The 26,881-nt window shown below is 37.9% G+C and overlaps 1 protein-coding gene across 1 annotated transcript in view; it reads right to left on the bottom strand.

Moving 5' to 3' along the window:
- Positions 1-26,881, bottom strand: part of SLCO3A1 (solute carrier organic anion transporter family member 3A1) — a gene marked incomplete at its 5' end in the record, with an annotated part of 288,197 nt that overhangs the window by 69,922 nt on the left and 191,394 nt on the right. The window contains 2 exons of the mRNA XM_044660137.1: positions 1,099-1,132; positions 2,381-2,479. Of these exons, the coding sequence (XP_044516072.1) occupies positions 1,099-1,132; positions 2,381-2,479 (133 nt within the window). The remainder of the gene's footprint in view (positions 1-1,098; positions 1,133-2,380; positions 2,480-26,881) is intronic.

Raw genomic sequence — 26,881 nt, forward strand, 5'->3', positions numbered from 1 at the left:
CCCCTGAGGATGGAAGAATGGGAGGAGATGATCTCAGTGACCTTCTTTACTCAGCAAACAGTCAACCATATTTTGTACCAGCTGCCGATTTCATGCATCCTTATGTGCCAGCCCAGGTTGAACACATTATAACAATTCTTCATGGACATAATGAAGGGGTGAGGACACCATGGTAAGGTAGGAAAAATGCAGCCTTCTGTCTAATCAAATTCAAGAAGATATGTGAAGCCAGAATAGCTTTTAGCTCAAGAGGAAGAAAATAATGATGATGATGATGTCATTATTATCATCGTCTCTTCCTACAACAATGCCATTCATATTATCTGGCATCAATACCACCAGTAGTCATAATAAAAACAAATCTATGATTATCTTAAAGTTTATAGGCTATTATTTAGGAGCACCTACTTCCCCAAATCATCTTCATATGACCCCCTTGTGCAGGGAAAATGTTATAAAATAAATCTCTGTGTATTTCATGGAGCAGTTACAGTTCCATAACCCTTCTATTTTTTATCTTATAGGAAATATATCTGTCGACTACCCCCCTGAGGAAGAGCTCTGTGTTAAAGACAAAGGGGGTGGTGGCATCAGGACAGAAGGTGAGGAAACTCATAAAAATTTAGCCAATATTTAGTGGAAGGCAGAAAACAAATTTGCAGGGAGTCACAAAGAAAATGAATTGCTGAAACCCAAAGGATGCTACAACTATGTACCAGAGAATCCATTATTTTCTTTCGCCCTCTATGGGCAGATAGTGGTAACTGTCCTTTGTAGTCACACCCATAATGCTGAGAAGCCAGCTCAAAATTCATGTCAAAGACTGGGGAGTCAGCAGCAAACATATTATCCCAGAAATCAGTGGGGTTTTCCTACTCATTCTTTAGCCAGAGACACTGGAAAGGTGATAAAGTAAAATGGAAAGAAACTTGGGCTGGGAGCTAAGAAACCTGGAATTCAGTTCTGGTTCTGTTGGGCGAAATAAAAACAAACAAAAAATCTTTATTTTTGTAAAATGAGGAAGTTGGACTAGATGGTCACTAAGATTTTAGAGACCATCTAGTCCAACTTTCTCAGAAGAAAGCAGTCTTGGAGAACATCGGATATGGATTTGGATTCATATCCAAATTATCTATTACTTACTGAATTTCTGGCTTTAACTTCTCAATTTCCTTATTTATAAATGGAAAGGGTTGGCTTTTATAGATCACCTATAAGGCTCCTTCCAGCTTTGACTGTATGATCACTAATAAAAGTATTAGCTGTAACTCTAATTATTTATTTTTCTTCCTGTTTTGCTCTGAATAGGATTAAATGTGTTGGGCAGCTGGTGGAAAACACCTCATTCAATCACCTGGTAACAGATATGTGAACTTTAAATAAAGAATGATGAACATGACTTTTTTAATCTCAGAAATTTGGAATATCATTAACTTTAAGTAAATATAGCAGTGGGATTAATGGAGTGAATCAGAGAGTGACTTGATTGGATTTAAAATCATGTTTGCTTCTTTTGGTTGAATTAGTAAAATTTAGTGCTGCTGAAAAGATGATGGATTGAGAACCCAGGAGGCTTCAAGTTCTTTATTGATCTAGTCTACAGAATAGATTGACATAGCAAAAAGAAGGAGCTACAAAAGCTTCTCTCATTTTGCTTTCAGAGACTCTAATGATGAAAGAAGAAATATTCATGGACCACAGAAAAATGGAATTTTAAATCTGGAAATCACTTTAGAGACCATCCTTTGCCTTTTGGTTGATACTATCAGGATGGAGAGTGTTGATTGGATCCAGAGATCTATCCACTAATTACCCAAAGAAAAAACTTCAAAACACTCATCACTTAGTTGGCTTAGTAATAATGAAAGTAGAGCTAGAAATGTGAAAAAATTCAGCTCCTTCCACTATGACTTCCTCTTGCTCCCAAATAATTCTCTGTATGCTAGATCCCAAGTGAAAAAAGTGAATAGTTCCAAAAAATCTGAAATACTAGCTTTTAAATTCCCTAAAGAGTTGAACAAGGTGACATAAATGCCATTTTATTTCATATGGTTAAGGCCTCAATGCTGGGTAATATGTAAATCTACAATATGAATTGTGTAGTAATAACACCGAACCAGTACTGATTTTGACATGCATCTAGTTGCTGTCTTTGTAGGAGCATGAGAAGAGAGACATTTTGTAGCAAAAGTAAAGGAAATGTGTCTGAATTGTTGAATTCTCTTCATTTCATAGATAGGTTTTAAGGTCAAGGTGAAATATGCAAAATTTGAAGCATAAATTATCACATTTGAGAGATCAAAGACTATCACATGTGGAGAAGTGTCTGTAGATAGAATTGTTTTCAACTTGAAATTCAGGGGAAAGACATTTTCCTTACTTGTGTCAATGAAGACAGCATCGACATAAATTTTGGTACAGAAGGAGCCAAGGATGAATCCACAGGCTGGTCCAAACACCAACATTGTGAAAAGGATCCCTGAAAGATGTCAAGAAAATAATACAAACATTAAGATTTTTATTTTTATCTTTTTTAAAAATTAATGCCTATTGTTTTCACACCACCTTTACTTCTGAATCTATTCTTCCTTCAGCAAGCCATCCCAGGCAAAAAAAAAAAAAATTTAAAAAGAGAGAAGGAAAACATAGTTCAATTAGTCCATCCAAACACCCACCAGGTCTGACAGGATATGCAATATTCTATTCCAATAGTCTTCCATCTTTGCAAAGAAGAATGGGAGGTGCATTTTTCTTTTTCTATTCAAAGATATTTTATTTTCCCAATTACATGTAATGACAATTTTCAGCATATGTTTTCCATAATTATAAGATCCAAATTTCTCCCTCTCTCCTATTTCTTCCCACTCTCAGAGGATGGTAAGCAATTTGATCTGGTTTATATTTGTATTATCATGCAAAACATACTTCCATATTGGTCATCGTTGTAAGAGAATGCTCATGTAAAATCAAAACCCTGACATAATAAACTAATGTGAACGATATTATGCTTTGACCTGCATCTGACTCCAACTATTCTTTCTTTGGAGGTGAGGTCTTTGTCATAAGTCCTTCAGAATTGTCCTAGACCATTGTATTGTTGAGAGTAGCTAAGTCTTTCACAGTTGATCATCGTATAATACTGCTGTTACTATGTACCATGTTCTCCTGGTTCTTCTCATTTCACTCTGCATCAGTTCATGTAGGTTTTTCCATCTGTTTCTGAAGCATCCTAATTATCATTTTTACTAGTACAATAGTATTCCATCACCAACATATACCAGTTTGTTCAGCCATTCCCCAACATCATGATGGACATCCCCTCAGTTTCCAATTCTTTGCCAAGAGGTGCATTTTTCTAAATCCTTCCATAGGTCCAATCTTGGGAATTATAATTATACAAGATTTTAGTTTCATATAATGATTAGATTTAAAGGACAAGAAAACTATTTAGCTCTAATCAGCAATGTAGCCTGGTTATACAAATGTTAGAAATTAGTCCTTGATAGATCACATAGATTGAGAACCTAGGAGATTTTAAGTTTTTTTTAATAGATTTACATAATAAATTGATATCACAGAGAGGGCCTGTAAAACTCCCTTATTTTGTAGAGGCTGCACTAATAAAGAAAATAGTCATTCACTCCAGAATAAGAAAACTTTATATTTGGGATGAACTTTAGAAATCAACAGTGGTGTAAGTGTGCTGGTAAATATTTAACAACCAGCAGCTGCCAGGGAGAAAAATTATGCAAAATATACTTTTAAGATTAATCTATGTTATTAGAATTATTTCTGTCACTTTCTTAAGTCTAGACAATCAACAAAGCAATAGATCAAGCTCTGATTTATGGAATTTGCTGCTTTTTAAGTAACAATCGTCTCTCAGGAGCTGATACCAAGTGACTCCTAGAAGAGTCCTTTGGTCTTTCTGGTGAGACCTCTCAATAAAATAGGAAAATAGCACTTATTCTTCAATAGTAGGCTGATCCTATTCCATTCTGGACCAATCTGAAAGGTTGTTTTGGGGAAAGTACTGTGGTTAAACAGAAACTACAAATCAGTAAATCATACAACTTTTCAACTAGAAGAGATATTAAGTAACATCTGGTCCAATCTCTCATTTTGTGGATGAGGAAACTCTTGTCCAGATTCATCCAAAGTCACACAGCAGTAAAAGTAGGATTAGAACCCAAGTCTCAGAATGAGTCCAATTCTCTTTTCACTACATTAAGGAGCCTTTCATCTAGAATTCTTGACACTATTAGAGTGGGCAAAATAATTTTTTACCCCCAGGCTTCTTCTTAGGACAATACAGTCCCATCTTTGTTAAGATTCCTCTTTGGGATCATATAGCCAGTCAAATATTCTACTTGACTTGTAGCTTCTGAAAGTTCCTGTTAAAGCAATGACCTCAAGGTATTTACAAATATGACACAATAGCAAATGTTGTTTCCCCATTTTGTCAATGGGAAAATGGAAGCTCAGAGATGCTGTAGGGTCATATATCTAGAGCTGAAAGGAATCCCAGAAGAGATTCAGTCCAATCCCTTCATTTTAAAGAAGAGGAACTGATGTCTAGAGAGTCCAAACAACTTGCCCAAAGTGACAACAGTAATTATGATGAAGTGAATTTAAAATCAACATTGAGGTGATATGAATAGGGTAGGGACCATCTTTTCTATCCCTAGTGATTAGCAAAGTGTTTGGCACAAAGTTGGTGCTTAATAAATGCTTATTAACTGATTGAATAAGAGTTGACCTTACAACTAAGTAAATGGCTATTTGTGGAGTGGTTTAAAAAAACTACCTGTCCCTCAACCTCTGCGTTGCTAGAGATTTCTGTCATTCAGTGCAGCAGAGTAGAAAAAGCACTCCACTTAGAGTCAAAACATCTGGGGCTAATAGGCATGAAGTAATGAGAGCTTGGGCTAGACTGGTGACAGTATCAGAGGAGAGAAGGGGGGACATTTAAGAGATGTTGCATCTGCAAAACTGTCAGGCTATAGGGCAGCTAAGTGGCTCCTTCAGAGTCAGGTCAGGAGATGGGAGGTCCTAGGTTCAAATCCTAGCTGTGTGAACTTGGGCAAGTCACTTAACTCTAATTGCCAAGCCCTTACCACTCATCTGCCTACTCATCTTCTGCACTACTGCTAGGATCATATCACTTTATTCTAAAAGCTTCAATTGCTTCCAAGTGCTTATTTAATTCAACATAAATTCCTCATTTGGGCAATCATTCCCTTCCATTATCTTGGATCTAACCCAGTTTACCTTTATTTCGAGGCCTTTCACTTTTTTTTTTTTACATTCTAGCCAAACTGAATAATACTATTTTCCACATCCTAATTATCCTGCCCTTTCCTATCTCAATATCTTTGCTGATATTATACTCCAACCCAGAACAGACCCTTCATTTTACCCAAATCTCCATCTTTGGCTATCCATCCCTTTTCTTCAAGACCCATCCTGAGGATCGTCTCTTCTATGAAACCTTCAATGAACCCCATTTTGTCCTTATTCTCACCTCCACCCCTTGAAAGTAAGTTCTCATTCAAAATTCCCATGGTGCTTTATTTGGACTTCTTTGGAAAATTCTCCCTTCTCTTGTTTAGAGTGATTTGTGTATTTATCCTTCACCCCATTAGACAGGAATCTTGTATCAGTCTTTGTATCCCAAGCTGCCACAATGTATTCTTTGGATTTAACTGGTATTTATCAAATATTTGTTTAATTGAATTGAATCAAATTGCAAAGCCCAGCACTTTAGTGGGCTACTGCTATGGCTGCTTTAATGCACTGTTAAAGTGTGAATACCTGGGAAGGGAAATAACAGCAACATCATGAATAATAACAATCATAATAATCATTTATGTAGCATTTTAAGATTTGCAAAGCATCTTACATGTCACCTCATTTGATCTTCATAATTACTTTATTTAGTAGTTGCTCTTATACCCCTTTTCCAGAAGAGAGAATTGAGGCTGAGGAAGATTAAGTGACTTGCCCAGGGTCAGCCAGGTAGAAAGTGTCAAAGACTCCAAGTCTAGTTCTCTGTCAATTATGGAACCAAATATATTGTTACCAAAATAATTCCAGACTCTTTTTCTGAGAAAAAGTAGCTACTCAGGTTGTGTGTGTGTGTGTGTGTGTGTGTGTGTGTGTGTGTGTGTGTGTGTGTGTGTGTGTGTGTGTGTGAGAGAGAGAGAGAGAGTTTTGTGAGGAGGATGTGGCTAGAAGAGAATTGGAGACCAAAGCTAGAGACCCTTTTCTAAGAAATGGACAGAAAGAAGGCTTGTTCAAAGGAGGGGGGCAACAGAAACATAAAGAGAAGCTAGATAAGAAAAGGGAAGAAACTGTAGAGACAAATGTTTTCTGGTTGCTATTCAGACTCACCCTGAGGCAAAACTGTGAAGTAGGTGATATTCTCTCCTCTGACCTACTTCACAATTCTCAAATGGAGGTCTTCTAATGCTGGGATTCTATAGTTCTGTGATTCTCCCTTTAGGGGTCTGAGATAATAGATTATTGGGCATATTTACAGGTACAGTCAAGAGAGCCTTGCAAGTAAGCATTCTGTATCTCTTTACAAAAAAAAGAATTTACAGGAGGCAGGTACAACAGCTGCTTCTGAGCCTAACTCCCCAGCTCCTTAGGATTTAGAGTTCAAAGAGACTTTAGAAACTGGCTAATCCAATCCCTTCATTTTATAGATGAAGAAATTGAGGCCCAGAGATGTCACAGAGCCATCTATCTAGAGGTAGAAGGGGTCTTAAATGGGCCATTTAGTCCAACACCTTCATTTTACAGCTGAGGAAACTGAAGCCCAGAGATGTGATGTGACTTGATTCAGGCCATACAGGGTTGAAGTAGCAGAGCTGATTAGTAGCCAAGTCTCTCTAGCTCTCAGTTTCCTCCGTCATCATATGAGGCGATTGGACTTAGCTGACCCAGTAAGACACTTTGATTTCTAGATCCACGGTCCTATGATCCCAGATCTTGAGTTCTTGCTGCTCCATCATGTGGCTTGAAATCTTTTAGCTGAGAGTAATCACCCTTCCTATCCCCATCGCTTATTTCCATCCTCATCCCTGTCTCCATCACCACCACCATTCCCATTTTTATCCCGACCCCCTTCCCATTCCAATCATCCTCATCAAAGGCTTCCCAGCATTTAGAACCAACATGTTCTCTAACCAGTTCCTCCCTGCTCCTTACTGCTCCAAGACACTATTCAGGGACACCTGCTACTATAATCTACTTTATTTCTTGATGAATTAAAAATGGAATGAAGTGGTGGAACTGGGAAGGGGGAAGGAGGTCTAAGGAGGGGGGATGACAAACTGTTTCTAAACCCATGTTGGTATTAAGATAATGGTGATTACTAAGGGGGCAGAGGATTCACAAGGATAAGGAAAGAAGCCATTTGCACCTTTTAGGTGATTTAAAGGCTTTATTTGCTGAACAGACAGCTACCATTAAAAAACAGACTTGGGGAATAGCCAGATTTGAAACATAAAATTGTTAGAGCCAGTAGGGAAGCTGGGGATTGAATTCCCACATACTGGTTCCTGAAGCCGCTCTTTCTAGTCTCTCTTCTCTTTTAAGTCGTGGGATACAAAATAAATAAATATTTAAAAAAAGATGTATGGGGAAATAGCAAGGCTGGCACTTGACTTGGCAATCACAGGAGACATCCAAATTGCTGGCTGTAGGGCAGGAAAAAGCTGTATTTTTTTTTTGATAAACCATTAACTGCAATCAGTTGAGCCCAAGCTGAGGCTTCTCTATCAATACTTGTGCACTCAGATGGCTAAGACTTTAAAATGGCCTGAATAGTTCTCCCTTCCTTGGCATGAGAGTAAGCTCAGGTTTCCAAATTGTTTGGGTCAGTACTTTTAAAAAAAATCCTTACCTTTTGTCTTAGAATTAATACTAAGTATTGGTTCTGAGGCAGAAGAGTGGCAAGGTGCCATTTGAGGTTAAGTGACTTGCCCAGGGTCCCACAGCTAGGAATATCTGAGGCCAAATTTGAAATCCTGTCTGTAGGACTGAATCTTTATCCCCTGAGCTATCTAGCTGCCCCTGAGTTAAACTTTTTAGTTTAATTCTATTTGGTAGGAAATTAGAGATATGTAAGCTCAGTAATGCCATAAAAAGTCACCATTTGGGGAAGAAAGACCTTTTTCTCAGTTGAAAATCTCAGGATGAAACTTCTAAAGTAGCTTCTTGGTCAGGGAAGCTGCTTTCCAACATTCATTTGAAAGCCTACTGCTATAATAATTTTCTCTGTGGTATAACCATTAGCCAACCTGAAACATGCTTTCTGTCTCTGTCTCTGTGTCTGTCTCTCTCTGATGGCTCAGAGGAAAGTACCATGACATTTGTCATTGAATTTAAGAATGATGTGAACTGTGTTTGAATCCATGCTCTGTCAAGTCACCTAACTCTTTGAGCCTCAGTTTCCTTATCTATAAAATGAGGGCTTTGGGTTAAAATACCTTTAAGATTGCTTCCAGCTCTAGACTCAAGTAATAATGCAAAGAAGCACCTTAATTTGGCAGAAATCCATATTTCTTATGTAGTCATGGCTTTCCACTGGAAGAAGATCACATTCTAAAACGTACCAAGAGCTATATTATGATGAGGCAAAGTAATGCAGGCAGGAGGAAGAAGCAGATAAATTTTCAGAGAAACATTTCCTGCCTTCATTCTACAGCATTCTCTATTTGACCTTTTCAGTTGTATTGTTGCTCCTCTGTGGGTGACAAAATAATAGGAAGAAGAAACACATGGTTCAGGATCCCAAATCAAATAGAGGAAAACACTAGCTACCTGCCTGACAACAGGAGAGAGGGGAATTTTATTTCATTGTGTTCCTTGCAAGGAAAAAGACTTGTGATCTGGTGCTGCCACCTGCTGTATCTCAGAAATGTGGAGCCTTCTGTGACCCTCTGTGGTCAGGAAAATGGATTGCTGGTGAAGGAATCACAGAATGTTGGAAATGGAAGGCATGTTCCAGATTCTTTAGACCATCTTGTAGAGGAGCAAGAAAGATCGGTGTAACCAGAGGGCAGTTCCCAGTGGATCTAGACATTCTATTTTGTCATAGTTCTAATTGTTACTCAGTTTTCCTTTTACTCAGTTAAATCAATCTCTATCAGTTATGCCCAAAGTTATTGTCTATCTCTATCACTTCATGTAATTTGCAGATCTGATAGGAGGTTATTATAACAGTATTCAAGTCATTGATGAAAATGTTGAACAAAACAGGGCTAAAAACAGAGTCATTCTATATGGGATGAGAACCTTCTCCCCAATCCTCCTTGATATTGATCTATTAGGGAAACAACTGTGAACCTTTTCTCTGCTTACTAGTTCAGATCTCTCCATATTTTGCACAGTGTGAGAATTTATTTTTCAAAAATTGTGTTAATTCCTATATATTAGGGACAATTACTGTTTATTCCTGTGTCTGGGATCTGAGTCAGAGACATTATCTCTACTCTGCTGCTTTTTGCATTTTCTTTGTCCTTGGAAATCCCAAGGAATATTTTTCCTTTTTTTTTTTAAATAGGATTTGCTTAATAAATGAAGGAGAGAAGGGTTTTTTCCAGTGTACCTGCAAAACTTCACTTGTAAGTTTGGGGAAGGGCTGAGGGTCTGATGGACCATCTCTTAATTAGCTACCACCAAGTAAAGATGTCTTGGGATATACAAGAGGGGGCTGAATAATGAGCTCTTAAAAATCTATTTATTAAGCTGCTTGATCTAGCTAGGGCCATCCCTGGTCCTGAGCGAGCTACAGAGACCTATCACTATCGGTTATGACAATGGCCCAACCAATATACCTGATATAATCAATAAACTTATATTCCTGCCCCCAAATCAGGCTCTTGACATAATTTTAGAAGTGATAGTAGTAATGTCATGAGTTAATTTATTGAATGCCTTAATGAAAGTCAAGCATCCTATTTCTGCAGTGTTCCTTGATCTGGTGAGTAGAAATGAGCCAGAGAATTTACTACTACTACTCAACAACTTAGCCATTATATTTCCTAATAGGTAACTAACTCACTTTGGATTTTTGTTTAGTTTTTGTTTTTCATTTCTTTTTGACTAGGATCTTAACGAATGCTTATTGGTTTACTAATTTACTAATTGACTTGTGATTTTGTTGGTGCAGGGAAACTTCTGGTGTACAAATTCCCTCTATTAATGCAAGATGCCAATGATTCTGCCATCTAGAATTTTAAAGAATTGCCAAGGGCGTTTAAGAGGTTAAGTAATTCACCTAGTATCACCTAAGCAGTATGTGCCAGAGGAGCCATCCCCAAGTCTCTTAGCATTTTTTAAAAATCAGCAAACATTTATTAATCACCTACTATGTTCTAGACACTGCTCGGTTCAGGGGCAACAAAGACCCCATTAATGTAGGGAGGTGTTTCTGTTATTATTGATTCTAATTATTACAATAATTATAACAATAATATTATTGTTCTAAAGGAATTGAGGGGATTAGGACAGTAAGCAGTTAATTATGGGAACTGAGTGAACCACACTGATTCCATCTTGTGACCCAATACTGGTACAAGTCCAGTTTCCTTTCTATTTGGTTATGGACCTAGTCCAAATTTTGTTTTGACAGAAAATTTTATTTAATTGCAGGAATTGGGAGAAAATTTTATTGTATTGTTTGCACCTAGCCTTGCATGGCTTGAAAACAGGTCCACCTGTCTCTGCAGTTTAAGAGATCCTTAAGCAATCCTCCTTGGTGAACCTTTTCTGCTTTTGAGTGCCCAGAGGGCAAACACAAGCTGGCTGTGAACACCCAGATTACCAGAGAGAGTTGAGGGAGAAAGTGCTTGCTTAGGGCAGTTGGACAGAGGGGTGAGCCATGCAAAAAAAAATGTCCTTGTGTGTTGGGAAGAGGGGGAACAGAGCAGCTCCCTGAGTGCCGGCTCTGCCCATGTGCCACATCTTCAACACAACGCTGATTGTAGGTTCTGTTGCCCAGAAACGCAGACAGATCCAAAGATGAATGCAAAAAGTTTTTCTCACTATTGTACATCTCCAGCAACCCATATGTTTTATCTGAACACTGGCTCCATAGTGATCAATCGGTTATTGTTTCAATGCTCCTTTGATTGTTTATAGACATCTGGGAGGAGTCACACAACCTCTTTTTATGAATTCAGGAAATTGTACCTGTTCTCTCTCCCCCACTTAACTTGGAAAGCCCCTAATTAAATAATTCGTAAAACTGAGGATTAAAGTCTGTGTTACTACGACCCACTTTATGATCCTAGGAGAATCAATTAAACTTTCTGAATCTTAGTTGCCTCATATGTAAAATGTAAGTATGTTGTAATTATGTAAAATAAGTATGATGTAAGTATGTAAATAAGTATAAGTATGTTCTCTAGTTCCCAGAGGTTTTTCAGGATTGACATTAGTAATATGCATATGCTATACAACAGAAATAGAGAATCTCACTTTTATTAATAATTTTCTAAACCTACTAATCTTGAATGATGGCAAAAAACAACTGTAAATACAATTTAAAAATGTATGAACATAATTACTTGTAATGTGCTACCAACAAGGCCTGCTCTATCCTTACAATTTTTTTACTTAAATATATATATATATATATATATATATGTATGTATGCATGTAAGTATGTGTATGCAGTTCATTATAACTCTCCAGACTTGTCTCAGTAGTTCACCCTAGTGGTCACTACTGACAAAATATTTTGTGACCCTGGGCAAGTCACCTAACCTCCGTTTGCCTTAATCCATTGGAGGTGCTACTATGGGTGGTTTACTCTGTGTTAATGTTGTATGTGTATTCCCTGAGGAGAGCTGTGCTGTGGGCTGTAACCCACTCCAGGATCTTTGCCAGGAAAACCCAGTGAACAGAATGGTCCATGGGGTCACAAAGAGTCAGACAAGACCAAATGACTGAATAATTCCTAATTGTTGGAGAGAATGCTGACATCATCCCACTTGTGTCAGTGGGTAGAAGAGCTTTATGTAGGGGAAGTTCATTCATCATTCCTTTTCAAAAGAGACCTTAGTAAGTGGACATTTGAGCCAGGGGCATCACTGTTAGATGGCACAGTTCTAGATTCTCTGCTGAGAGAGAAAGGTGGGGAGAGGAAAAAACACTCTGAACACGCTGGGGAAGTTGACTCCTCAACAGACTAGATTTCTGGCTTGCCTCCTTCGAGACTTCAGAGAATTTCCCTTGGGGTGACATTGGGGCTTCTGTTGGTTGAGCAATATCCCATCTTGCTCTCATTTAAATAGTTCATTTATTCACTGTCATATTTTTTGGCTTATTCCAATCTATAGCACTTTTCTGATAAATGAATGAAGTGTTTACTATGTGTCAGGCACTGTGTTAATTAAGCACTTTACAAATATTATCTCATTTGATCCTCACAATAATCCTGGAAGGTTGGTTTTATTATAATTGAGGAAACTAAGATAAAAAGAAGCTAAGTGATTCTCCACGTCATACAGTTAGTAAGTGTCTAAAGCTCAGTTTGAACTCAGGTCTTCCTGACCCAAGGTCCAGTGCTCTAAGCACTGAAATGGCAGAGGCTCTTTAGAACCTTGGGCTCTTGGGGCTACAAGACACCATGCATGTAGCCTCTCTAATTCTCTCTCTAGTTTTCCAGGTCTTCAAGTAGCTTTCTTAGAACTCAGGGTGAGGTATTTGATATATATTGAATTTTAATCAGGGTTCCAGCAGGAGTCACTTACAACTCATAAGAGACTAGAAATCTTTAATACAAGCATCCCTAAGCTAAGGCAGGAAAGTAATAAGAGGTCACTTCCTTTACAGGAAGCCTAGGGAAATTCAAGGTGCTTTACAATTAAATTTCAAGAACTCGGGCACGTATATGTCCTCGGAAGAAGAATAAGTAATTTAACTAAAACAAGACAGAATAGTAGCCCAGTATGTACCTCCCTCCACCCACATTCCCATCATCTCTACTCCCAACCTCCTAGGAAGTTAAACAAGGCTATTGAAAGGACACAGGGTTCTCATGCAAAGCTCTCAACTTTTTGGCGAATTCTTCTTCCTGCCTTTGTCTATAGTGACATATGAATGCTTCAGTCTCCTTACCAGAAAAATTCGATTTAATTCAATAAACATTTACTGAATTCTGAAATTACAAATGCTAGAAGGGAAATTTTCTTGTCCCTCAAAGAGTTTACATTTTTTTACGGGAAGCAAGAGTCCTCAGCTAATTACACATGAAATTTCTACTGTGTAAACAGAGGAAATTTCAAAGTAGTACTAAGTGTGGGAATTAAGAAAGGCCTCTTGTAGGATGTGACATTTAACATATGCTATTTATCTGCAGATATAGAACAACTGAGGCTACTTAGTGATTAAATGGCTATTTACTGGGAGCATATATGTGGCTCAGTGGATAGAGAGCCAGATATGAAAGATGGGAGATCCTGGTTAAAATATGGCTTCAGATACTTACTAGTTGTGTGATCCTGGGCAAGTCACTTAACCCCAATTGCCTAGCCCTTATCGCACTTCTGCCTTGGAACCAATACTTAGTACTGATCCTAAGACAGATGGCATGTTGGTTTTGTTTTTTTTTGGCTATTTGTATGGTATTTTGTCCTACAGACCAAACTGAATTTCCTAATAAGTATAAGTGACTGTCATTGATCAAAACTATCTTTGGTACATAATTCAAGTCACTGAAGCTCTTGTCAGAAACCATGTGCTGAACTCTTGTAAAGAAATAGAGTTTCTCTCCTTGCCCAAGCTCTCCCAATGGGTAATGACAAATCTCCAGATCCAAGCTCCTACTTCCATCCCCTATTAGGTCACTCGCTGCCAGGGCATCTCTCTCTTTACAAAGTCATCCAAACTAAGATCCTTGAGGGCTAATTAGGAAGGATTGAGTGAAAATAACACTCAACTAGCCTGTACTGATATTTGGCTCCCATCTATAGACCTTCTGGTCTGGGCAACAACTTCCTTCAGAACCCACGGCAAGACATTTTGGAGGGCAAGCCTCTGTTATCTCTGTTCCTTAAGAGAAAAGGCACCAGAGTTTAATTTTTATTCCTTGGTTAATGAATTGCCTATTTGGGAAGGGAATTGCCTGTTTGGGAACAGTATGAGAAGACAAGAGTTTGCTACCTCCTGGGTTGGTCCTAGTCTCCTCTGATGATTTCAGGCAGCAAGAGATGCTCATTACCTGACTATGTCCATTTCAAATGAATTTTGAGAAGAGTTCAGGAGATTTGCCCACGAATGAGCTGATTCCTATAACTCTAGGCTCTCTCTGAGCCATTTCTTACGAAATAGTATGGTTTAGTATAGATTGTACTCTCCTCTCTGAAGCAGGGGTCGGGTTTTTGGTTGATATTTTGAATCAATGAACTGACAAGCATTCATTTACTGTGCAAGGGCTAAGGATACAAAAACAAAGGATAAAACAATTCTCACTATCAAAGGGGTTATATGTCTAAATTACCATAATAAATACATAATATATAACAAAGTTACAGGAGCTTACTCACAAAAACGATTAAACTTTGCTAATTGTGAGACCCTGGCAAAGTCACTGGACTGGAGCCAGAGAATCCAAATTTTGAGTTTTCCGTCTGTTATCAGTTTGTAGACTTTGAGTTAGACACAATAAAAAACAACCAATATTTACACTTCAAAGTTTGAATATATGATCTTATTTGATTCTCACAACAATCCTGTGAGGTAGATGATGTAGGTATTATTATTACACCCATTTTATAAATATAACTATGATCAGAGAGGTTAATCAAATTGTCCATAGTCATATAGCTAGTATTGAGAGGCAAAGTTTGAACCAAGATCTTTCTGTCTACAAATCCTTCATGTTCCATTACACATTGTAATTAGCCTTTCTGGCCTCAGTCTACTCAGCTATATAATGTGGATAATATTTGTACTACTTACCTCAAGGTTATTATAAGGATCAAATGAGATAATGTCTCTAAATTACTTTGTAAAACTGAAATATATAAGTGTACATTATTGAGAAACTAGTAATTTGGAGTGTATATTCTGGAATAATGGCAGTTCTAACTTTGGCTTGCTTATTACATAACCTTCAAAAGATGACTATCTCATCAATCTATACATATTTATTTAAACACTCACTATATTCCAGACATGGTGCTAAACTCTGGGAATACAAAAAGAGGCAAAAACTATTTCCTGCCCTGGGGGACTTACAATCTAATGGTGAGGGAAGGGGAGGCAACATGAAAACAAATATATACAGAATAAATAGGAAATAATTACCAGAGGGAAGTCTAGAAGCTTAAAAGGAACTTTAGAGATCACCTAATCCAAATCTCCATTTATAAAGGAGGAAGCTAAAAATCAAATGAGAGGACTTACTCAAGTGAGTAAGTGCCTTGTAAAATGATTGTTGGATGATAAAAGTTTCGGTTCAATAAGAAATATTGTTGTTGAGCTGACTAATCTATTCCTTGAGTTTCTGAAAAGCTAGTCTAGTGATATTCATCTAAGTACCTTTAAGTAGGTACATAATATGCTACCACTTATGTACAAGGAATCACTAGTTAACCCACTGTCAATAAGGAATAGGTTGAGTTATTTGACTAGGAATCAAGATGGATTTTTGTAGATTTTCTATACACTCCTTCCCCAAGATTTCTTTGTGACTTTGGATTTACATTTGTAACCCATCTAGTAAAGGCATAGTCTGTGATAAGAGTCAGGATATCCAAACCTTTGCTTACAAAAGTCCCATGAGCTAGTACAGGGAGCCCAAGGGAACTTCAGAAGAACACAGATGGTATTGTCTGACACACGGGAATTGCTAACCTAGTGATACAGCCTCCTCCCATTGCCCAAGTGCTTTAATGCATACTGAGCCCTAACCTGAAGCAGTTTACAACACAGCCCACAGCACAACTCTCCTCAGGGAAAATACATGTAACACAGAGCAACATTAACACAGAATAAACTACCCATCTAACTAGACTCCCCAGATCTTTATTGTTCTGTCATACAGAGTTCCTGCCAGTTCTTTCCCTTTGATGGAGTCGTTCTACATTGCAACAATGAGTTTAGGAACATTGGTCAAGAAATCTAGGCTATCACTGCTTTTATAGCAGCCTCAGAGGAGGAATAAAAGCAAATGCTTTTTTCAGGTATATTGGAGACAGGTGTTGCCTTCTTGCTCTACCAATCAATTGACTCCTGTTTTCTGGACTGTGGTAGCACATGGAAAAGAATGAAGATTTGCTCACTTAACTCCTAACCTAGTGCTCTAATCAACGAATATTTGCTGATTATTACTTGACTGTATAATTAGACTCTGCATATTTTTTCAATTAAAATTTTTTAAAATCTGTTTTGTTTTCATTTATTTAAAAATAAATATTGACATTTTCCAACTTCAGTTGTTTCCTGATACAGTCTTCCAACATACCCAGGAAAGATTTTCTCATAAAAGAAGAAACAAAATTAAGCATGAATTAAGCATATCTGATAGCTTATGCAATATTCTGCTGTGTTGTATATTAAGCTGGTGAATAAATGAATGGGAAATTAAAAAAAAACATTTCCTCTATGACAACTGTTAAAGATAAGCATTAGAAATACAAATAGAAAAGCAAGATATTCCCTCAACAAATATTTTGTTATTTTTAATAATTTCAATTGTGTCTGAATCTGACTACTTTTTTTTTTGGTCAAAGATCCTGGAATTTTTTATTTCCTTCTCCAGCTCATTTTGCAGATGAACCTGAAGCAAAGAGGGTAAGATATTTACTTAGTGCCTATTGCAAGTTCTTATCTGTGAGAGAGGAAATGAAGATGAATAAGGAAGGTTCTTGCCCATATGTCTAAGCTCTCAAAGAACTTACACTTTAGTAGGGATGATGACAAATACACTAAAGTTTGAATGTTGCATGTGAATATAGTAGAAGTTGTGCTGGATTTCAGGTCAGGGGAACTAGATTCAATCCCAGGTCCAAATACTTCCTTTTTAACTATGGGCAAGTTACACCTTATTGAAGTCTCAGGTTTGTCATTTGTAAAATGAAGATTATGATATTTATTCTCCTTCACAAAGTTTTTTTGAAGAAAGTGCCTTGTAAGCTTTAAAGCATGATAGAAATCTGAGTTTTTGAATAAAACTTGATATTAAACTTTTATAAGAGATACAAATAAAGTGCTATGGGATCTCAGAGGAAAGAGATATTGCTTTTGTCTTTTGGAGAGTAGGAATCAGGGAAGGCTTCATAGCAAAGTTAATGTTTGAGCTAGTCCTTAAAGAGCAATTTGAAAAATAATAGTGGATGATGAGCAAATGTAAAATAGCAAATGTGGACCAGCAAAAGTGTTTGTTGAGCCCACAGGGAATTAAAAAAAAATTTAACTTGGATAAGTAGTAGCAGATTAAAGCCTTTAGTCAGGAAGGGAAGGGAAAATAATGCAAAACAGGCAGAGCCTTTGCTATGTAGAGGGAAGGGTCAGATGTGTTGAGGTTGCTCTTGAATGCAGATTTTTCTTGAAATTAACTTCTTTAATTAAACTTTTTGCACCAATGATTAGCTTCTGTTGACTTTCTCTTCCTCTGTATTAAATACAGGAAAACCTCTGCATTAAAAACAGGAAGAATGGGTGAGAAATTTATATTTGCTTTGTTGAACTGGAATCCTGTCTATGGGATTTTCATCCATGATTTTCATTCAAAATAATCATGGCTCCCCAGAGAGGGAGGTTTGGCTCATCATACATTTCTCCACTAGAGGGGAGTGTCTGCCTGGTTGTGAGGGAGGCCAAGCTCTCTGAGCTGCAATACTTGGGAGGTTGAGATGCTAAAGAAAACTTTCATGGATTCATGGCTTTCTCTTCCCTTTAGTTTTCAGTTCTGCCTTCAATTTAATCAAACTCCCATCCTGACATCTATGAGTTTTCTCTCCAAGATGGAGCTTTGTCAGATTCATGAGTAAAACAATTTACAAAACAGTAAGAACCTTGTGAAACATGCAATCCATATGTGCTCTGTGCTTACTCCACATTCAATTATATTTGATTTGCTTCAACAAGTACTTCTTTAAGTGCTCACTCACTATGCACTTTTCTGGGTGTTCAGGAACACAAGGAAAAGCAAATTAAAGCATTCCTGTCCTAAAGAAGCTTTAGTTAAATTGGGGGGTGGAGGAGAACGGAGAGAGGAACACCATGTATGTAGAAAATTGAATACAAAATATATACTTATTAATTAGGGGGCACTAAGTAGGCGGAGGAAGGTGTCAGCACAGGCTTGCTAGAGGAGGAGGTTTTTAAGCTGAGCTTTAAAGGAAGCTAGGGATTGCATTAGGAAGAAGGAATACATTCTGATCTAATCATGGGCAACTTATTCAGAGAGGGGAAAGGGATGCCATGTACAGAGAACAGCAAACAAGCCAGGTTTACTACTTGGATCCTTTGGTTTCATTATCAATAAAGCAGAGAGCAGTGGAGAATATGCCCTTCGGGATGCCAAAGTTAGAGAAGCCCTTTTGGTTTGTTTATAAGACATTGTCCACACTCTATACAAAAAACCCTGTATCTCTATACAAAGCACCAGAAGTTTGGGTGGCCCTCCAGTTATATGCTTGTGATAATGTTGACTAGTACTGCAACTGGTCCCAAGCATCCCAAAGGTTCTTTAGTTATCACATCCATCGTGAAATGAAGAAGCAACTTTGTTGTTCAGTTGTGTCTGACTCTTTGTGACTCCATTTTGGGGTTTTCTTGGCAAAGATAATGAAATGGCTTGCCATTTTCTTCTCTAGCTCATTTGGCAGATGAAGAAACTGAGGCAAACAGAGAAAAATAACTTGCCAAGGGTCACACAGCTAGGAGGTATCTGAGTCCAGATTTGAACTTACAAAGATGAGTCTTCTGAACTCCATGCCTGGCACTCTATCCATTGTGCCACCAAGGGCATGAGCAGGGCACTTCTAAGAGATCAGAGATTTAGAAGAGATTTAAATGGAATCTTTAGCATTGGATGGGATCTTACAGATGATTGATTCTGACTCCCCATGTGATACACAAATATCTTCTACAATATCCCAAAACAAAGTCTTGGAGCTTCAGCTCAAATTTTCCTGTTGATGGAAGCTCATTAATCTATGAGAAATGCTATTTTATTCTTGAAAACTTCTAATTACTGAAAAGGTATTTTTATATGGTGCTTTAATTTGCCTTTCTCTAACTTTTACTCTTTGATCTTACTTCTGCCCTCTGGACTTATGGAATATTCAACCTTTTATCCACATGGATTATAGGACAGTATATTAAAAATTCTGATACACAGAAAGGAGGAAGTCCCTTGTTGTATACTTACAACACTATCCTCGGGATCATTGAGAAAAGACTGCCTTACAATAAGAATACTTATCCATAGTCATTTCAAAATTTAGTACTAATTTTCTCTGCCCTTCAGAGCGAAGAAATCAATTAACAAGCTTTTATTACTTTATATTTTTTATTAAGGACTACTTACGTATCAGGCACTGAACTAGGTGCTGCAGGTATAGATACAAAAAATTAAATAATTTCTACTCTCAAGGAACTGATACTGGTCTCAGAGTCAATTAATTTGGATTATGCTCCCAGTTCTGCCTTTAGGCAACTGTATGATGTTGGACATATAAAAGCTTTTCTAGACATTAGTTTCCTCATTTATTACATGGAAGGGATGCATTAAATAATTCCAAAGATTTCTCCCAGCTTGGCCCAAGACAGAGCTGCCTTTAACTGACTTCTATTCTATAGAGATAAAACATAGAATCATAATTCCAGAGATCGACCAGACCTTGAAGGTCATTTAGTATAACCCCCTCATTTTACAGATGAGGAAAATAAAGACAAGAGATGAAGTATCTTGTCCTATGTCTGTAGTAAATAGTGTAATTGAGACTTGAACTCAAGTCCGCTTCTTCAAAGTTAATTTTCCCCCCTCCTCCACTTTATGGAATTTTAGTGAACTTCTAATGAGATAATTCATTAAGGCCCATTAGTCACAAATGGAGCTTTAAATTTCTTATCTAATTGAAAAAGTCTGCCCTGAAAGTTTTTTGAATATAGATCAGAAGTGGTTGACCTTCTTCAAAGTCAATGAGAAATGTGGAAGGAGATAATGAATAAGATGCTGAGCTTTTAATTAGGAAGAACTGGGCTCAAAATTTGTATCTGATACTTAGCATTTTGTCCATGGGCAAGAACTTCTCTGAGCCTCAGTTTCCTCATTTATAAAAGGAGAATAATAATAATATTGAATCTCTAGTACTTGCCTCAGTATGAAAATTTTATAAAGCACTCTGCAAACTTTAAAGCAGTCTATAAAATGCCGTTTACTTAGTAACTGACATTCTATAGATTGCTTTAAAGTTTGTAGAACGTGTAAACCTTAGCAAATATTTCTGTAAATGACCTGATTTCATTATTTTGGTGAAAAAGAAAAATGTTTATTAGAGAATGAGGAATAGGCAGGTGCTCTTGGGAGAAGTGGGACCAAGATGCTAAAGAAATAACAAACACTTATTTTCTGAAGATTTCTTCTCATGTTTCCTACATGAAGGGTCTTTTCCCATAATGTAACTTTGAATTCAATTTAATTCAACAGTTATTAAATGTCTACTAGATACGTGTCTGAGCTAGACGTGTGGGTTCAAGAATAGATACAACTACTGGTTTTACTCTCAAGGAGTTTACAGCATAATGGGGAGAAATACCTTTACCCAGATAATTATAATTCATGAATGAATGGGGTAAGGGCAAAAGTAAAAAGAGCCAGGTTAAGCACAATTAAAAATACTAAATTGGGTTAATAAATACTTATTTACTAGCTATTGTTTTTCCCAGCTCTGTGCTGGGTATTATGCTGTATATAAATAAGTATGTAACAGAATTTCTGCCTTTAAAGAACTTATAAATTAAGGAAAAAAGATATGATAAGAATTGGGAAAAGAATGTCTCTTTATAGGATGCAATAGTGACGGAAAATTTCATGGATGAGATAAGATTTAAACTGAGTCTTGAAGGATTTGGAGAGGAATAGAAGATATTTCAGGTACAGGACCAGGAGGAACAAAGAAAAGTCAGATATAAGATGGTATATACAGGCAAAAATCTGAGGAAATTGGCTTGAATGAGCTGAAAATGTCTTCAAGCTGGAGAGAAAGTTAGATAAGGTAGGTCCAATTGTCTGTGAGCCCTAAATTAATCACTGATGGATAAAGTAGGGCTAATTGATAGAGAGGCTGGGGTTATCTGGACCTGGCCCAACAGGCAGTGAAAGAAAAGTTTTAAAGCAAGATATAGGAGAATAAATTTGTCAATGCGAGGTTTAATAACTAGAAGATGCACTTTGTCCTCTGCTATGTTTGGCTATAAGTACTGCTTCTGATGTATACTAACTGTGTAACCATGGAAAAACCTCGTAGTGCCCTCAGGCAACTCTCTAAGTTCATACATTTCAAACTAGTTCCAAAGGTCAAGAGAATTTCTAAAATGGGAGCTCTGTTTTTGCCCCATTTCTCTCTAACTAACCAACTAACTAACCAAAAATCTCAGAAAATAAAAGAAAGAAACCCTGACAATAACTTGTTCCATGCCTTTGAAGGGGAAAGGGGCCTGAAGGCATGGAGGTCATTAAGATGACTACAGTGATTCAGAAATAAGAGAGAAAATTTGTTTTGCCAAAAGTTTGGTGGCTACAAGTGGGTATGAACCTGCCTCATGGGTGGGGTTATTAGTATTGTCTTTTTGGATTATCTAGATTTCCTTGGACCATTGTTCAAAACCTGCTGAGGTCAGAGCTACCCTTTTAAGTGTAATGAGAGCTAAAGCTAAATTACATTGTCTTTTATTGTAGGCATGATTTCCCAAGGCACACTGCGTAAGAAACCAGGCATCACCCCTGGTGTCCTTGGCAGCAAAGTGCTAGTTACACTATAAAGGTAAAATTTACTTATTTAAGAGGTCTCTTCTGTCTCATAAACCTGATGGGGACTTTCATCTTCAAAGTACTTTGAGAGCTTTAATGCATTTTCACAGCACTCTTGAGGAGATGTGTGTACATTTGGTCCCTACTTTTGCAGATGAGTTCAGAAACTCAAGTCACACAAAGAATTGGAAATTGAGCGGATGTCCATCAATTGGGGAATGGCTGAACAAACTGTGGCATATATTGGTGATGGAATACTATTGTGCTATAAGAAATCATAAGCAGGATGATTTCAGAAAAAGCTGGAAAGACCTTCATGAACTGATGCAGAATGAAACAAGCAAAACCCAGGTGAACATTGTGCATAGTAACAGCAACACTGGGAAATAATCAGCTGTGATAGACTTTGCTACTCTCTGCAATACAATGATCTGGGACAATCTTGAATGCTCTCCACCTCCAGAGAAAGAACTGTTGGAGACAGAGTGTAGATCAAAGTATATAATTTTTCACATTCATTTATTTATGTTTTTATTTGGGAGTTTTGATTTTATATGAGTGTTTTCTTACAACAATGTATGTTTTGCATGTTAACACACAGAATAAGATCAAATTATTTATCGTGTCCAGGAGCAGGGAGGGAAGGGAGAGAGGGAGGCAGTTTGGATCTTATAATTTTGGAAATTATAATAAATTATAAATGTTGAAAATTGCTATTGCATGTAATTGGGAAAATAAAATATCTTAAAAAAATGGAGCTCAAGCCAGTTTGTCCACAGATGGATATCCAGGGCACAACTACATTTGAGAAGAATTGGCTTGAACAATAAAGCATTGTTCAGGATGTGTGCTGGACTCCCAGACTATAAGGTGAGAGCTCCAAAGGTCAACCCTTCATTCTAGGGAAGAGTGATACCTCAAGCCTCTAGCCAGTGAGTTCAATTCTGCTGTTGACAGAGTGAGCTCACTACAGTTCCTGGGAAACAGATATTTGTCCTGGCTGGCCCATTTCTAATCCTTTTGATCTACTTTTTCATAAAGCTGTTAAAAATTGTATTGTAATCTTTGCTGAAGGAGACTGTTATTCTTTGATGTTGAAGGGGCACCATTTTATGGGACCTCAGTTACGTAGGCATTTTCTCTCCAGTGGCTTTCTTAACATATAAATAAAACAGAAGGGTGTGATTTACAGGCAAAGAACAGGCTGAACCAAACTTGGCCACGGACTATGAATTAGATTCCTTTTGGCTGCCCTGACTTGGAAACATTAAACTCTTTCCCAGGAAAACTTAATCTCAAATGTTAATTAATCTATTTAGGTGACATGCTGTTTCCATTTGATTCCACACTTCCAGGCTGCTCTATATATTACATAGGTATTTTAGTGGCAGCCCCATCTTCCTTAGCTAGCCTTTTCAGGAATTTCATTCCACCAAAGAACATACAGGAAGTTGAGGAGAACCCTTGTGGAGGTGTCTGGGAAACAGTGCTTATTCATAGCACCAAGTGACCAATTTGAAACAAAAAAGAAAAGTGTTAATAATAGGTAAACAGAGCAAGGAATGAAAATTGAGTTATCCCAACTGTAAAAATATTTCAGACCAGCATTTATTTGCCCCTCAAAGGTTCAAAATATTTGGAACATTCTGCCTTTAATCAGAATCCCCCTTTTCAATAATCTTCTCTGAGTCTTTTATAGAGAAATTAGAAATGAAATTTTGGGCATTGCATCTCATCACCAGAGGGAGCCAGACAACACCATATATACACAAACCCGACAAATACAACAGAATCATTACAGATTGTGCAGAAGGGCTTCACAATTCAAGGGAAAAAAATGTGTTTGAAAATCCTGAATTTTTTTTCCATTTTATCACACTCACCATGCTATATTATTTGTTAGGCTGACAACCAGGAAAATAGCTCGTTCTTTTGGATGGTCTCACCACAAAATCATAGTCACAACCTTAGAAATACTCATAAGAACAAATGGCCTTGAGGTTGGATGGTCATTAGAGAAAGGCAAAAGATCGTACATTCTTCACAGGCATTCGTCCCCACACATGTCTTAGTGGCAGAGAGATTGTGTCTGTTATATGATAAGGTCACAGACCATATGGTTCAAGATAGCATAGATAGCTTAGGGAGGCCAGGGAGTTTAGGGATTTATAGCAAGATTGAATAACAGATATGTGGATCATAGACATTTATCTTTTTTGATCTCTTTTTAACCCTGATTTTCTATTATAATCTTGTTGCTCAAGAAGTAGGGAATTTGAGGACGGCATGCTAACTATATAGGAAATTAATTCATTTGGTTTAGGTAAAGAGAAGGACTGGAAGATGGCCAGTAAGCATTTATTAAGTGACTACTATGTGCCAGGCCCTGTGCTAAGGATACATAGAAAGGTAAAAGACAGTCCCTACTTTTGAAGATCTCATAATCTAAAAGAAAAGCCAATATTTTATTAGCATGTATAAATGTATAAGGTATGGATACACAGGATACAGAGGAAATAATCAATAGAGAGAAGTCACTAGCATTAACAGAGATTGGAAATGGCTTCTTATAGAAGGTTGGATTTTAGCTGGGACTTGAAGGAAGCCAAGAGGTGGGCATAAAGGAGAGAGTGGGGGAACATCCTAGATAGGGGGAAAGTCAGAGAAAATGCCCAGAGCCAGGAGATGGAGCATCTTGGTCTGGGAAAACAGCAAGGAGACTAACGCCACTGGATCAAAGAGTGTCTGGGAGACTGGGGGCTAAGGTGGACAGTTAGAAAATGGGAAGAGAGACAGGTTATGAAGAGTTTTGAAAGCCAAGCAGGATTTGGTATTTAATTGTGGAGTTTATTGAGTGAGGATGGGGCCTGTCAGTGACATGGTCAGACCCACACTTAAGGAAAATCACTTTGGCATTCATTTATTTATTCATCTCTTCTACAAACATTAATTAAATGCTTAGTGTGTGCAGTATGCTAGTCTGGGTTCTAAAAGAGAGCTACAAAGATAAATAAAAAGGCATCCTGACTCTCAATCTACTCCTGATTGAGGAAGTGAGATAAAATGTGTACACAGATAAATATAATACACATTAGGCTATATAAACCCAAAAGAGCACAATGAGATTAAATGAGGGAGATATCACTGCTAGTTATGAGGACTGGGAAACTTTCATGAAGCAGGTGTCACCAGAATGGCCCCTGAAGGATAGGCAATATGTCATTGGCAAAGATTTAGAGGAGGAAGACTAGGGTTGGGGAAAAAACACAGGATGTGCTCGAAGGTCAAAGAACAGCAAAGGGAGTGGGAAGATAGGGTGAGATAAGACAGGAAAAGCTGGCAATGTATTTGGAAGGCCCTGAGTGCAAGACTAAGGTGTTTGGAGCTTATTTCAGAGGCATCATAGATTTCCAAATAGGGGATGAGGAGGAATCTAAAGAGGGACAATGGCAAACTGGAGCATTTCCAAATCATCATAGGAGAAAAAGCTAGAAGAGCAAAGCAATGTTTAACTTCCGGGGGATAAAAGTCTTTAGAAGGCATGATAGTTGTCTTCAGATATTTGAAAATCTGTCATGTGGCAGAGGAATTCAATTTATTTTGCTTAGAAGGTGAAATTAGGACCAATGGTTGGATGGAAGTTATGGGGAGACAGTTTGGCTCATCATGAGGACTAACTCTATTAGTCTAATAGCAGATTGGGTCTGCTTCACTGCACAGACCCTGTGTTGGTTGTATAAGAAGGAATTCCTGCATGTAGTGGGGAGTTGGATTTGATAACCTCCAAGGTCTCTTCCAACTCTGATTCTAATCTGGAAGGCATTGCTGCACTTCAGACCTTCACCCAACCCTGCTGTACAATGCGATGAATGAAAATGCACTTTACATAGCTGCCTTGAGCCAATGGTTGGAAATACAATTTTAAAGGAATGGCAGCATCAAGTATCTGAACACAACGTGCTGCTGAGAGTGCAGAATGCAGCAGGAGCGCCACACAAGGACCAATCAATCACTCTGGCCATCTTCATGCCCCTTCCCCCACCCTCTTCTCCAGAGTGCCTGCCACATTGTTCTGATCTTCACAAACTCTTTAGGTGATCTTGGGGCTGGTCAGGTCCCTCAACCCCATCATATGTTTCCCACATGAAAACTAGGACTACACCTATTCCAACATTCTCTAGATAAACGTGAGCAAGAAGATCACTGGCCATACCTAGTTCTAAGGAAGATTAACTCTTTAAAATCCGGAGTTCATGGATATATTTCACTAATTAAGAGTGCTAGGAAGAGCAGTGTCTCTCCACCTGCCATCCAGATGAACAGCCCCTTCTTCATCTGAGCCCCTGCTGCCATCAACCCAGGCAAGCAGCTCTGGGGAAGATGGGGCTTGGAAAATGATTCCGCAGAGGCTTCAGCTGCTGCCTCCCTAGAAGCCATAACTACAGAGTCAGATAGTTCAATATCAGAAATAGATATGGTTTTGTCAATGGAAATAACATTAGAGAAGATGCTCTACCATTTGCTTTGCTACCATACACTAAATACTACTGGGTTTTTCCATTTGACTTGTAATTAAAACCTCCTACATGTATTGTATCTCTCACCCTTTTCTCCAATAAAATATAAACTCTTTAAGGAGAGAGATTGTCTTGCTTTGTATCCCCAGTGGGTTCCTTTGAACACTATACCCAGTGCTTTGCACAAAGGAAATGTTCAATAAATGCTCTTTTCTTCCTTCCTTTCCTCTCTCTCCTTTCCTCTTTCCTTTGTTTTCCTTCCTTCCTCCCTTCCTTCTTTCCTTTCTCCCTCCCTCCTTCCCTTCTCTTCCCTTCCCTTTCCGTCCCTCCCTCTCTTCTTCCTCCCTCCTTCCCTCCCTCT

The sequence above is a fragment of the Gracilinanus agilis genome, chromosome 2, assembly GCF_016433145.1.
Source record: "Gracilinanus agilis isolate LMUSP501 chromosome 2, AgileGrace, whole genome shotgun sequence".
Classification (NCBI taxonomy): Eukaryota; Metazoa; Chordata; class Mammalia; order Didelphimorphia; family Didelphidae; genus Gracilinanus; species Gracilinanus agilis.